The sequence below is a fragment of the Choloepus didactylus genome, chromosome 6, assembly GCF_015220235.1.
Source record: "Choloepus didactylus isolate mChoDid1 chromosome 6, mChoDid1.pri, whole genome shotgun sequence".
NCBI lineage: Eukaryota > Metazoa > Chordata > Mammalia > Pilosa > Megalonychidae > Choloepus > Choloepus didactylus.
The window spans coordinates 121653193-121666879 of record NC_051312.1 but is presented as its reverse complement, the minus strand read 5'-3'; the positions used below and the strand labels follow the sequence as shown (position 1 = coordinate 121666879).

At 32.7% G+C, this 13687-nt stretch overlaps 1 protein-coding gene across 8 annotated transcripts in view; it reads right to left on the bottom strand.

Annotated features, from left to right (window-relative positions):
• Positions 1-13687, bottom strand: part of GRIA4 (glutamate ionotropic receptor AMPA type subunit 4) — a 380763-nt gene that overhangs the window by 53804 nt on the left and 313272 nt on the right. For 7 of the 8 annotated variants that reach the window (XM_037841263.1, XM_037841259.1, XM_037841262.1 and 4 more), the window contains 2 exons: positions 9546-9656; positions 1560-1766 (listed from right to left, as the gene is read on the bottom strand). In XM_037841263.1, the coding sequence (XP_037697191.1) occupies positions 1560-1766; positions 9546-9656 (318 nt within the window). Of the gene's footprint in view, positions 1-1559; positions 1767-7045; positions 8226-9545; positions 9657-13687 lie in introns of those variants that run through there. The other variant, XM_037841267.1, reaches the window with a different exon arrangement.

Below are 13687 nucleotides of genomic sequence, written 5' to 3'. Positions count from 1 at the left end.
ATGAAATATTCAGTAGTGTTTTATGAAGGTAATGGATAACTGTAACTCCAACAACTTGAAGGTTGTTCATCTCTAAAAATTTGCTTACTAAATCAAAAGTTTAAAATATCACCAAGGAACAAATGCTTAGGAATCATTTCTCTTGGAAATCATTTCTCTTAGACAGCAATGTGCAATATGAAACTGTCCATGAACCCTGTGGTAAAATACTTTTTGCTTTTTAAAAACTGCATTTTTCTTTTCATATTGGGTCCTAACCAGTCAGCAATCCTTTCCCAAGGATATAAAACTACCAATTGCTTTATAAGGGCAAACAATTTCCTCTTTCTGCTGAGGTTTTAGCTACTGTTATACACTGTGCAGAGAATGTTTGTTGCATCCTGTTGAAAAGCAGGATGCAGAATCACAGAACTATTGAATTTCAGTTCTGGCTCAGAAAGTGAGTCCCTCTGTGGACTTCAGTTATGTTTTAAATCTTTCTACCTATATTCTTTTCTGACAAAGGAAGACTTTCCATTTAATTCTTCATTTCAAAGGGGGTGTTGTGAGGCTTAATTAGACAGCATATGCTTCAAAGGTGAAGTTTGTGAAATATGAATTCAACATGCTTGGCTTATAGGAAATTTCAGAATACATTTCAAGTTCATGTTACTTTCATTGGTTAATCAATGAATAGAGCTAACTGTGAACCGTCCATCTGGTTTCTGGACTTTAAAAATACCACACAGGATGTGATATTTACCTGCTTACCATCACTAAACATTTGACAACTGCCAGCTTGGTTTTGACACTTCGTGTTGGTAGCTGAAGAGACTGACCTTGTTCTGATTCAGGTGAGTGCCTATGTTCTATAGTATTTGTCCTCTTCTATGAACATGTACACTCAATATCTAGTGCACTCAAGAAAAGGGCATTTCATGTGAGGCCTGCTCTGAAATAAACTGTAAGTTTTAAGTTTTGTTCTCATGTAGGATAAAAGGATGGCATTGTATAGAGTTTAAATTTACTGCATTCTGAAGGACTGTAAGAACCTCACATTACAGATGACTTGTTTTATAGATGCTAAAGTATTCTCTGTGTAGTGATTGCTTCATCAATGACTTACAAGATATTTATAAGAAATTACAGATAATGAGACTATAAATTAGCTAAAATAATGTCTACCTTTAAACTTTAGAAGGAAATCTGTGTCTACAATGATCAAACAACAGCTTCCTAAGAAATTTGTTTTATAGTTCTGGAAATAACATATCTATGACATAATAGCATCAAGCTAAAGAGAACAGTCACCATGGAGATTCTGAAGTTAGTGAACTCTTAATTTTTATCTCTTTACTGATTTTGAAGTTATCAAGTGTCAGTTTCTCTCATTACTTGAGGATTGTAATACTAATAAAACAGAGAAACATTGGGACACTTTATATGTCTTTTTGAACTTAGCTGCCAATTAAAAAACACATAATAGTTCAAAACAATAATTTTTAGTATTGATATGTGCCCAAGTGATAAGAAGTTTCAGGTTTATGTAAGTAAATTCTTCAATAAATTGATTTGCTTACCCCATAAACAAGTTCTCCTACCATCCCATTCCAGATTTTTGTGTCTGCATCCCTTGCTCCATATTTTCCATCAGGGACAATGGCAATTTTATACTTGATACCAATATGTTTTGCAATTTCAGATGCCAAATCTACACAGTATCCTTCATACTTGTCATTTCCTTCAAACATTTCATGATTTTTCTTGTACATAACATATGGGGATTCCTATAATGAGAGAAGTAGAACTGTAAAGGAGAAATTATAAAACATACAATATGAAAACCTTTATGTAACTTTTTAGTTTCAGCATTTGACAAAAAATATATATTTAGTATTAATATACATACTGATCTGGGATAGCTAGAAATCAATAATAAAACACATGAATGCATAAATATGATTAGAAGTATATTAAATTGTTTTATCTTGGATACTAAAAGTGAAATCATTACAATAAATTTCTATTACATTATTATATATGTAAATATGAATATGATAGGAAAAATATCCACTAATAGTAGTCTAGAGAAGTATAAGTTATCTCTGGCAGTAAAATTCTTATTTTTAAAATACCTCAGGAAGTAAAAGACTATTAGTTTCAACTTCACGGTCTACATATTTTGCATCTTGTTTAGCCACATTAGGTGGTGACCTCTTTTAGGAAAAGGACTAGCTCATTTTCTTTGATCACTAGTGTTTTTCAAGCTGCCTTTCTCAGAGCAGGCACTTGCTACCCAATTGTTCAGAGAAGAAATGAATTAATACTTTAAAAATCTTATATAGTTATAATTTGCTTTCCTAATGTTGTCTGATATTTTGGCTTAAATAGGGGTTGTAGTCCATGAATTTTAATTCTCTTATAAAATACATCCCTAATGGAAGTAATAATATTCCCCTTGTTGTGTTGAGCACATACTTTTAGTGATGTTCCCATTTAGTTTTCTAAGTAATGGAGACAGAAAATATGTTGAATTCTTGTGAAAGTCCTTAGAAAATGAATGTTTACTGGTGGCTAATAATAACTGAATGTTTTTCAGTTAATGCGCACACACACACACACACAAAACAAAAAACTCAAACCACTTATAGAGACAAGTTAGCAAAAAAACACTTGCTTTGACAAATGGCACTGACAGCCACCAATCATAAGACAGGCCTGGTGAATATGCAATACAAAGAGAACTCCTGGTCATGCCTCAGTTTTTCTAGGCATTTGTAGATCAAGAGTGACTACCATTAGCCACAGTGACATTGAAATCAATGTCATTTATTTATATTTTATGTTATTGTACTGTAACACATTTAGCAGGATCTCAGAAGCATTTTTTTTTCTTTTTCTGAAGCAAATTTCTAATTGGGGAAGTTGAACTTGTTCTCAGAACTCTAGATTACAAGATAACTTACTTTGCATTACATGATAGTCTACACTAAATCTGACTTTGTTTTGAAGTACTTTGTAAATGCAGAAACATCTTCTAAAAACTTGATAAGCACAGTAAATTACATTACATATAATTTTCTCCTAGAAATGTCCTAACTAAATAATTATACAGTGGACAATTGTCTAGGATTGGTCTCTATGTTATTTTCTTAAATCCTGCCTTAGATTGAAATGGCCAATTGATGAAGAAGTCTCCTACCTCTTTGAATTTGATGATTATTTGCTTCATCAAAAGCTTAATTTTTATTATTTTATCAACCAACATTTATTAAGCATCCACTGTGTGCCAGTAAAGTAAGTCTCTCAACCTATAAAATTAAGGCAACTAATTGTCTCTTCTTTAGAAAGATAAAATTCATTTATTAGCTTATTTAACACATTCTGCAAATATGAAAGGTCTTACAAATCATAAGTTTTGCTCATAAAAATTCATGGTTTGTTGCAAAGCATTGTTAATTTCTAAAATATGGTATAAAATATTAGTAGCTATTATGAACTAGTCGTTTCATTTTCTCTCCTTTTTTTACAGTAGCCTAATTAAAATTTGGAAGAATATGTAGAAAAAAGCAAGTCATGTACTTGTAAAATGTTTAATGTTCACATTGAAATGGCTGTATAGTATCATCTATAATTGTTACTATTACTATAACAAGATTAAATTTTTTTTCAAAAGGGGTATATATAAGGCTCCCATTTGGTACTAAGGTTGAAGGTCAATTCTAAAGTGTCTGAAATATTTGAACATGTGAACTTTAGCCCTGTATTTGGTATTGCATAAGCTTGTGTGCAGAATTTTATCTAGCTGCTAATGCCATCTAATTTGCTAAATTCTCTCTACATTATATAGTGAACAATTTGCTTCATCAAAAGCTTAATTTTTATTATTTAATCAACAAACATTTATTAAGCATCCACTGTATGCCAGGCACTTTGCTAGGAGCTGATGATACAAAAATAAATAAAATACATCCCTTGTCCTTTTGTGAGTAAAATTACTGAAATTCTTTTTAATAAGGGAAAAGAGGGGAGGGGAAAATAATAAAATATAATAGTGAAAAGTAAGAATAGCTCATATTTAGTGCTTACTCTTTGCCAGGTACAATGTTAAGTTTTTTACTTGTATCCTTTCATTTACTTCTAATGATGACATCTGGAGGTAAGGATTTCCCATTTTGCAGAAAGAAAAAAATTAAGGCTAAGAGAGATTAAAAAAATTGTTCAGTTTTACAGGGCTAGCAAGTGACAGTGCTGGGATTTGAACTTATATTTTGAAATATCTGGAAGTTTTTAAAAATACATCTTTCAAAACGTGCAACCATTTGAGTTTTCATATGATTTGAAAAAACAGGGACACGATTAAAGAAATGTATTTCTGTATTTTTAGTGACTGAAATTCTTTATATGAAGCCTTGAGTGAACAATATAGATAAAAACTTTCCATTTTTCTTCATAGTATCTGAAACAGAGAAGGAATTCAGTAATACAAAGATTTCCTTGTCTATCAGTTCTTCAAAAAGAAAGTAAATATAAAGTGTTGGATCATCTGCTCTGAACCAGACATATGTATATGTGAGTAAAAATTTTATTTAGGGTCTCCTCATTTTTTTCAATTTCCTTTTTGACCAGCAGGGACCCATCAGATTTTTGTTTTCCTGTCGCCTCCCCCCAACCCCTTCAGTTCCATCCAGGCTCCCCCCAAAAAGGTTAGAAAAACCTTGAGATTGAAGGTATTGATTAGAAATTTGGCTAGAATTTTTGCACAACTAGAAGTATAAACAATTTTTAAGATTCAGGATGAGCGGTGCATGGAGTATAAGAGAAACAAGATGATCACATCCGGGGCAGGGGTAGCAAGAATGAAGGGAGAGAAAGGCAAGGCTTTCCTTGAACAGGAGCTCTCATGGTTGCTCATTTCTACCCAATTTCTTTGAGTATCATTTTGCTTTTCTTTCATGTCAAATCCAAATCAGTAGCAAAATCCTCACCACTCTCCCAATCTCACTCCTTGCCCCACCTCCGATCTGACGATTTGTCCACAAGTAGCTCTTCAAACACTGTCAACTTGGTGAGATTTAATACAAAGTTTTGGAGCTTCTATGGGTAAAGAAACTATAAATTTTACTTCAATATAATAAAAAATGAATTCTAGCCAATCAGCAAGGGAGATTTGTGGAGCATCTTTGCAAAGCCTTATGGGAATTCTGTGTTCAATTGACAGTATAAACTGAAGGCTCAGAGGAGTGAAATATAATAACCTCTTATTACTGTGTTAAGAGTATGACTTTCCACCTTTAGTATCAATCGTTGTGTTCTCTGGGACAATAATTCCTTAGAAGTTATTTTGAAATGCATTACTTCTTAGTACTTATGATTTTATTTATTGAGACAATTTCCGTAATGGGAAAGTCTCCATCTGGTCTTCTATTTTAGGAAAGAAAACACACTCTCTAAAGCTGCTATATTTGGATTTCTTATAAAAATGTTTGTGTAAATGAATTAAGATGATTTCAATTGATAAGGTATAAATATCCTACCAAGGAATAATTTGAGATTATTTGTATTTAGCAAAAGTAAAATTGTTGAAACAAGATCAGTGTTAGAAAGGTTTCAAAATTTTGTAAACATCACTAATATAATCGTTACAATTGCTATTGAAAACAGTTAAAATAATAAAATCAGTAGTATCCACCAAAGTTATTTGATATGCAGATATTTGCCTTTCTCCAAAGAGTCCCAATCAATGTGGAAAGAATTATCCCATAATTCTTAAAACTGGAATTAAAGTGTTATTAGCCAATTTAAAAAATGAGGAAATTTAATGGCTGCACAATTTTAAGTTTCTTCAAAATAATTTATTTAAAAACTGAGTTATAAGCCCCTGGGATAGGGTATGAATATGTATATACACATGTGTGAATTCATATTTAGTACAAGGAAGAAAATAATTCCATATGTATTTTTTCATATATATGTATGTATATAAAACACACACATTCACATTTATACATAGATGTGCATACAAATATATGTGTATATATATATATGAACATATATATAAATAGTAAATCTACAAAATTCTATATGGAGAAGATAAAACATCAAAACATCTCATCAAAAGCACAAAGAGTAACTTCTGGAAATGTCAAGTGTAAAAAGTAAAATTACTTTTAGATTTGTGACAATTCTGAGGTTGTAGTGAATAAATTTGATTTTATGTACATTTTTCTAAAAGATTCTTATATTCATAAGATGGGAAGAAATGTTTTCTTAGTGAATAATATAAGCATCATTTAACTTCAATAATAAAGGTTTTGGGAGAGAAAGGGCTTAGCTAAAATATCATTGCATTATCTCTGCTTTTGTAGAGAGTCCAGCAGTCACCCAAGGAAAGTGGTAAGATTATAGAGGAAAACAATTCCCTCTCTGTACACAAGGTCTTCTGTGAACTGCCTTTTCCTAAAATGCTACATTCATCCAAACCACATGGCCCAAATGTGGCTTTCTTTGGTTGTTTACAGAAATTATCATTTTGAATGCAATAAGTCAAACCAATATGGTCAGTGTCTTGTGAATTTTACAGACTTCACAAAGTTTTTAGCCACTAAGACTTAAACATAAAAAAATGATGAGCATGTGAATACAAAACTTTAGATCTTTCACCTTTGTAATTATGATTCTCATGTGATGACACTGTTGATTTTATTTTTTTATTTAGGTTTAGGTAAGTCTTGTTCAGTATGATTATATTCAGGTAGAATAAATTCATACTTAAAATGAAGACCACATAATAGATAAACATTACATTATAAAAAATAATAAATATGCAACAGCATAAAAGGCTAAAGCCATATTTTAAGAATGATAGTTAATATACTTATTTATTATGGACTTTGCTTTCTCTTAATAGCTATAAAGTTCCATTGAGTGCAGGGATTTTTGTTTCTTTTGCTCACTAATATATCCCCAGGGCTTACAATTGTCCCTAGCACATAGCAGACGCTCAATAAATATTTATGAATGAATAAATGAATTTCTCAATCAATTTTATTTAATAATAGCATATATCATTACAGTGTATCAACATATAAATAACAATACCACGAAGGAAAGACAAACAGAAGAACAGCAACACCATATTAATTTTGACCAAAATGAATGCTTTCCAGTGCTGGAACACTCTCAGCCTTCTTCTGTGTCTACATATCTGTCTTGCACATATTACAATGTCTAACCAACTCTACATGTGTTGGGAGCTTTTTAGTTGATTTCAGGGGATTATGGCAAACAGGTACCAATATCTCATTCATATACAAGGAATCATATTTCTTTCAGAATGAATGAGGTGGTGGAGATGTCACAGATCCTTGGCTTTTCAACAAAACCGAGTGGAAGGGACACTTTTAGGGAAAAGGTGCTGATATGTTTTTGAATGAATGATTATGCAGTTGCAAATCCAGAGGTATTATTTATATGACGATTACATTTCTATATAAAAAGACAGATAGTAGTATTGCACTATTTCTATAGCAGATGCAATCACTGTTAAACAGCAGATTCTTTACAGAATACTCTACATATACAAGAAACAGTTGGAGTTTTTCAATCATTTTTACTTGTTTTTAGATAGCATGCTTCCTGAAAACTAGTCATGCTTGCAAAATTAATTCAGTATTTTGGATTTAAGAATTTTATTTCCAGTCCCTTTTATAACAGGGATGGAAATGAGATTCTCTACATTACACCTATAATGCATATTAAAACACTTCATTTCACATAGAACAGGCAGAATTGCAAAAAAAATCTTTAGAGAAAACAACTGTATATGTTCAGAAAATAAGCACACAGATTAATAGATAAACACTTAGAAAAAAAAACTACTCCTGGAATTAGGAGTGATTTAATTCCATCATTTATGCACAAAGACCTATTTCAAAATATGGGAATAATTGATATCAGAATCACTAAGTGATTCTTTCTCAACATCTATTTATTTTCTTGAGAAAGATGAGGATTAATTCTTCTTTTGTTTTAGTATCTCAGAAAAGTCACAGAACTTTCTTAAAAATATGTATTTTTTTCTGGTAGTCCAGAGTTGGTCATCCAAGCAGAATTCCACATGAAAAACAAGCTTAAATTTACTACATTTGGAGAACAAAAGTTGAGCCTTAGTTAGGAATGGTCGAACAGCGTGGAACTCTTTTCTTTCTTGATCAATTTCTTAAAATAGGATTCTTCATCAGAGGCTGAAAAGAGGAGGACTGTACTGAAGTATGGCTTTCCATTACTGTCTTTTTTTAGGAAAAGAAATATATATATATATTGCTTTTCAAGTCCCATGCAAATATTACACAAATAAGTTAGAAGTTATACATTTTGCACTCTTACACATTAACTGCTGTTGGTGGGTTTGCATCCTAAAATCATAATCTTCCAATCAAAAGTTTTGACAGATTACATTAATTGCTAACTGGTAATGAAACACAGATAAACTAGTTGCAACATATAAACGCTTCTCTCTGGCATTTCCATATTTTGATCTCAATGTTGTTTTGGAAATAACTAGACATTACTGAAAACCGAAAACTAAAATTAATTAAGCTAAAAACAAAATTACATAAAGTACTTCCATTTCATTTGGAGTAAGTGCTTCCATAAATAATTAAAAATATATTCTGTCTAACGAGACAGTGAGCTGAGGATATATACCTTTAAATTAAATAGAAAAGGTCACCGATTGTTGATCTCCTTTAACTAGCACTGACTCTAAAGGGCATGTTTGACTTTAAAAAGAAAAATATATAAAATATTCTATTATTTAAAAGGTAATTTCATGAGAATCGCTTTGAAAAAGCAACCTTAATATTTAATAAATTTTATAGCTTATATGATGTGCTGAATGAAGCAATTATATTTTTCTTAATTCCCAGGAGAATTCTAATAAATTAGATTGTGTATTTGTCATTTGTTAATGAGAAAAATAATCGGTGCAAAAGCCCTTTTCATATTAAAAATAAATATAAACAAAATTAATTTTGAAAGCATTCAGTTATATAAAACATGCCCATTAAAATCTTCACATTCATATTTCCACTGGAATAAACAGACAATACAAATCATTATCCAATGATTAAACTACCTGAAAATTATAATTTTAAGCACTACTATTATTACACTGATGTTTTAATAAACATAACAGTAATAATATGGTGTTTGTTACTGAATATTTTTATGTGATTGGTTGTTGATCTTTTTCATTTTTATGCTTTCTTTTTTTTTTGGTCTTAGCATTTCATACATTTCCAATTAGAGTTTAACAGTCTCAGTTTTTAACATCTGTGCAATTTTCCAAGAACAACAAAGCAACAAGAGATAATGCAAATAAAAGTACTGTATGTATTCAAAGTTCAGGACAAAGCTATTCAGAGCCTCAAAAGACTTGTGAATCAGAATCCCCAAGGCACAGATACTAAGATGCAGGTTTACCCTTCCTGTTTTCCATAGCTGGGGAGTTAAAATTGCCTGTGGACAAAATGGAAGAGCATAAAGCAGAGACAAAAACTTACCATAATTGTGGTTACAACCACTGTTCTATTCTCAATAGCTGCCGTGTCATTGCCAAGAGTGGGTACATCTTGAATCAAGACTAATTTATCCATATCATTCCAGTAGCCAACCTGAAACATAGAGAAAAATACTTGAAAACGTATGTTTGAAGAGTTTTCTCTAGTTCCTTCTTGGAACAATGAGGGGTATAAGTCAGTAAGCATAAAAAGTAAAATTAAAAAGCAAATGAAAAAAAGTGTTTGGAAGTTTACTTGATGATAAATCAAATTTCCTGGTTTTAATGATACTGCCTCATTAAAATTTACAATCATGGAATAGCCAAGTCATTGAATGGGTGGTTCAAAAAGAAATATGGATACAGTTGGAACATTAGTTTATACTGATTCTCTCTTCTAGTAAGATGATCTCTCAGCCCCTACACATTAATTTGCATGATTTTATCAATAAAGTTATTGGCTGTATGATAAGGGGAATAGCCAGATTAACAAAGGGAACATGTAGGGGATATTTGCAAGAAGACAAAAATGATCTGTGAGTTTTTAAAAGCAATTGAGAAACGGTTCTTGGTTTGATATGATCTAGCCACTAGGTAACTTAATTTTAGGCATTTCTGAAATGCTGAATGCATCAGAGATGCATATTAAAGAGATTTTCACTTAGAGATTACATTTCAATTAGTATTTTTTCATTTTTAAATCCTTATATTATTTTCTCATTTAGAAGTGAAACAAACACCTATCCATAGAATATGTTAACTAATTAGGTAAATACTTTAAAAAGTAGTAAATTCAAATAGGGTCTTAATGGAAATTTAGGGTTCTTTGTATCATGCAGACTATTAAGTAATAGTAACAGCCATCATTTATTGAGTGCTTGCTCTGTGACAGACACAGTACTTAAAGCTTTTTAAAATATGAATCTTAATGCTATATACACACCAAACCTACAGGCAGGCACTATTATTATCCCCACTTTAGAGATGAAGGCCCATTTTAGAAAATTAAATACATTGCATGAGATAACCCTATAGTGGGGCCATAATTCAAAGCTCAGGACTGTATGACACCAAGTCCACATAATTTGACATTATGCTATACAGTTTCCAAAAATGGTTGTTTGGAATTTCTTGATGCAGTTGATTAAACCTCACTTCTCCAAAAAAATATATGTATTTGATCACTGATTTGGTTTCATTATTTGTTCTAATGTATTTTGGAAGACTCTCTTTCCTCCTTTAAGTTTTTTAGCTGTCATGTTAGTATAAAGCAGGCATTAACCTGTCAGAAACAGTTACCATTTTATTCATAAATGTCGTCTATATAATACAATAGCAGAATAGATGGGACAAAAGAATTTCTCTCAATATGACTTGTTGCTTCTTGGCTTGATCTAAGGTGATGAGTATATGTGGATTCAGTAATGGGTTGATTTTCATTTGTCCATGTGAATCCACTCCTAACATATTTATTTAATTAGTATGTGAAAATTTTAATTTAAAAAGAAGTATGCCTTAAGACCCATCCTTTCCTCAATTCCTACTTGTACTTAAAACATGTCAGTTGCTTCTCAATTCTTCTTTCCACATGACAATATGACATGAAAATCAGTTTCACTGTTCAGCACTCTATTAACATGAAGCCACCCTGCAGATCCCAGCAGCCCTTTCTCCAGGAAAGACAATTTTTATTTATTAATGAGTTCCCCCGACAGAAAAATCATAGTTCTGTACACATTCTGGAAAGTCCCCAGATGCTGGCAAGACCTAGACATTTTGCATTTAAAAACTGACCTGTGGGTTCATGACTTTCCCCACAAGAGATAAATGACTCAGATAGGCTGACAAATTAAAATGATAAGCAAAATTTTACCTAACTGTATCTACTTGCTATAAATATGCATATATTTTGGTGATATGGGACCAATTAATGTTAGATTTCATGCAGACCTCAGACTTAATGGGAATTAAGACCACACAGCAGTCACTCCCTAAAGAAAGTATGGTTACCCTAAAACTTGGATCTAGAACCCCACATGAGATGGAGGTTCTCTCCCTAGTTCTTTACAATGTTTTACAATTTACTAAGAGCTTTTCCCATCCTGACCTCACTGAATCACACAAAGAACTGGGCATTTTTATCTCAAATCCTAGAGAAAGAAATTGGGTGAAAAGTGATTTTGTAAATTTGGAGCAAAAATATGGAAACATTTAAATCATAAACTGACAAGGGATGTCAGGAAAAAATCAATCTCCTGAAGAAATTGGGTGAAAAGTGATTTTGTAAATCTGGAGCAAAAATATGGAAACATTTAAATCATAAACTGACAAGGGATGTCAGGAAAAAATCAATCTCCTTTAATCCCCTAAAGGTGAACTGTGTGCAAATATATCCATAATATACATATGAGTAAATGTATCTGTATTTACTGTGGACTTGGCCTACAACATAGGGAATGGATAAGGAGTGAGCAGCTGTGACAAGTCCCTGTTCTAGTAAAAACTCATCGCTTTGAGAACTGCTTTGAACAGACCAGTCCTTAAAAATCTAGCTTGATCCCCATGCCACTCGTGAATGGAAACCCTATGGGCCCTGGGAGCAATAGTACTTAGAAGTCAAGAGAATGAGCTCTGGAGCTATATGGATTTTGGCTTCCATCCCAAGTCCACCTCTTTCCATCTGAACATTCCTGGCAAGTTACTTGATTTTTTTGAGCCTCATTTTTCTCTTCTATAAAATGAGAAAAAAATATATCTTAATTACAGGTTGTGTGAGGGTTAAATACAAATATGCATGTCATTTTCTATTACAGTGTCTGCATGAAACCTGCTCCCAATAATTATAATTTTTACTAAAAAAATTCTTGGAAACCAAGGAATTCTGGACCTAGAACACTTCTCCTGGAGCCTTGGGGGTCACCAGTATGATAAGCAGATTCTATCGTACTTAGGTGCTAGGACTTCAGAAAGAGCTTTTTGACTTCTGCTTAATGAGACTCCCAATCAGTTTTCCTGTTACGCAAGTCAGACAAACTGATGGGTTGACTCTTTCATCTATTTTCAGAGATAGCTTCCTAGCTGGCAAGCTTTCAATTTACAAGAACGATTGCTCACTTTTCAGACATATGGCTTAGTCTCACCAGCATAGCGTTTCTCATGGTAGCTCATTTTTAAGTTTAATATTCCTGACAGAATGCCCATGTTGATCGTTGCCAGGGAAAAATGAAGAGAGATGAGTCTACACCATTTCACACTTCATATTTCTTTTAAGAGTCTGAGATGAATATTAGCTGACTGTGAAGATGTCTTGTTCATCAGTCTCCCAACTTGCTCTTTAACATTCTCCTCAAAAAAATGTTAATTTTTGTTATAATCATGGTTCAATATGCCATAAAGAGATTCAGTGCTATAAATAGTCCATTTGCTATCACTGCTAGCTACCACCAGCCTCCTTTTCCATTATTCTTTCTTTTTATAGAAAGTCATTTTACTTTCTGTACTGTGTTATACAATATGGAATTGTCTTTTGCATTTTAAAAAGCTTTTGGTTAGAGAGCTAGTTTTGCAAGTCCTGTGTGCCCAGAAGGTGGGCCTGTTTTATCTCTGCCCACTAGTTAGCCAACGTGTTTAGGGGCTGCCTAGTATTCTGTGTCCTCCACAGTTAACAGAAGGGACTTTGCTTAAAATGGGCCCCTTTCTTTCTTGTTGCTGGTTCTCTGTGTATTGACGGAGTGTGTAACGGCAGTTTACATGGAACCCCCTGAATTTCTTCCTTAAAGCCAGCCCTTGGGAGCATGTCCTTTTCTCTTGATGAGGGCATCCTCTTTAGGGGAGCTTAACATGGAGGTGCACTTAGCTTCTCCGATGTCATCCATCTTCCTCCAACTCAACCTGGATCCGGCAGACTCCAGCCTACTGAGTATTAATTGTCAGCCTGCACTCAAGGAGATGCTAAAATAGCTGGAGATAGTTTTCATGGCAGCTCCAAATCTCTCCCTCTTACACATACATGGAAGCACACCCCCACAAAAGTCCAGAGCAAAACACAACTTTGGAAAGTCTTTGCCATTTTCCACGAATGTCCTTAACTGTCTCCACTGCCTTTCTTCAGGTTATTGCCTCTTCTATTTCTACATATCCAAACTC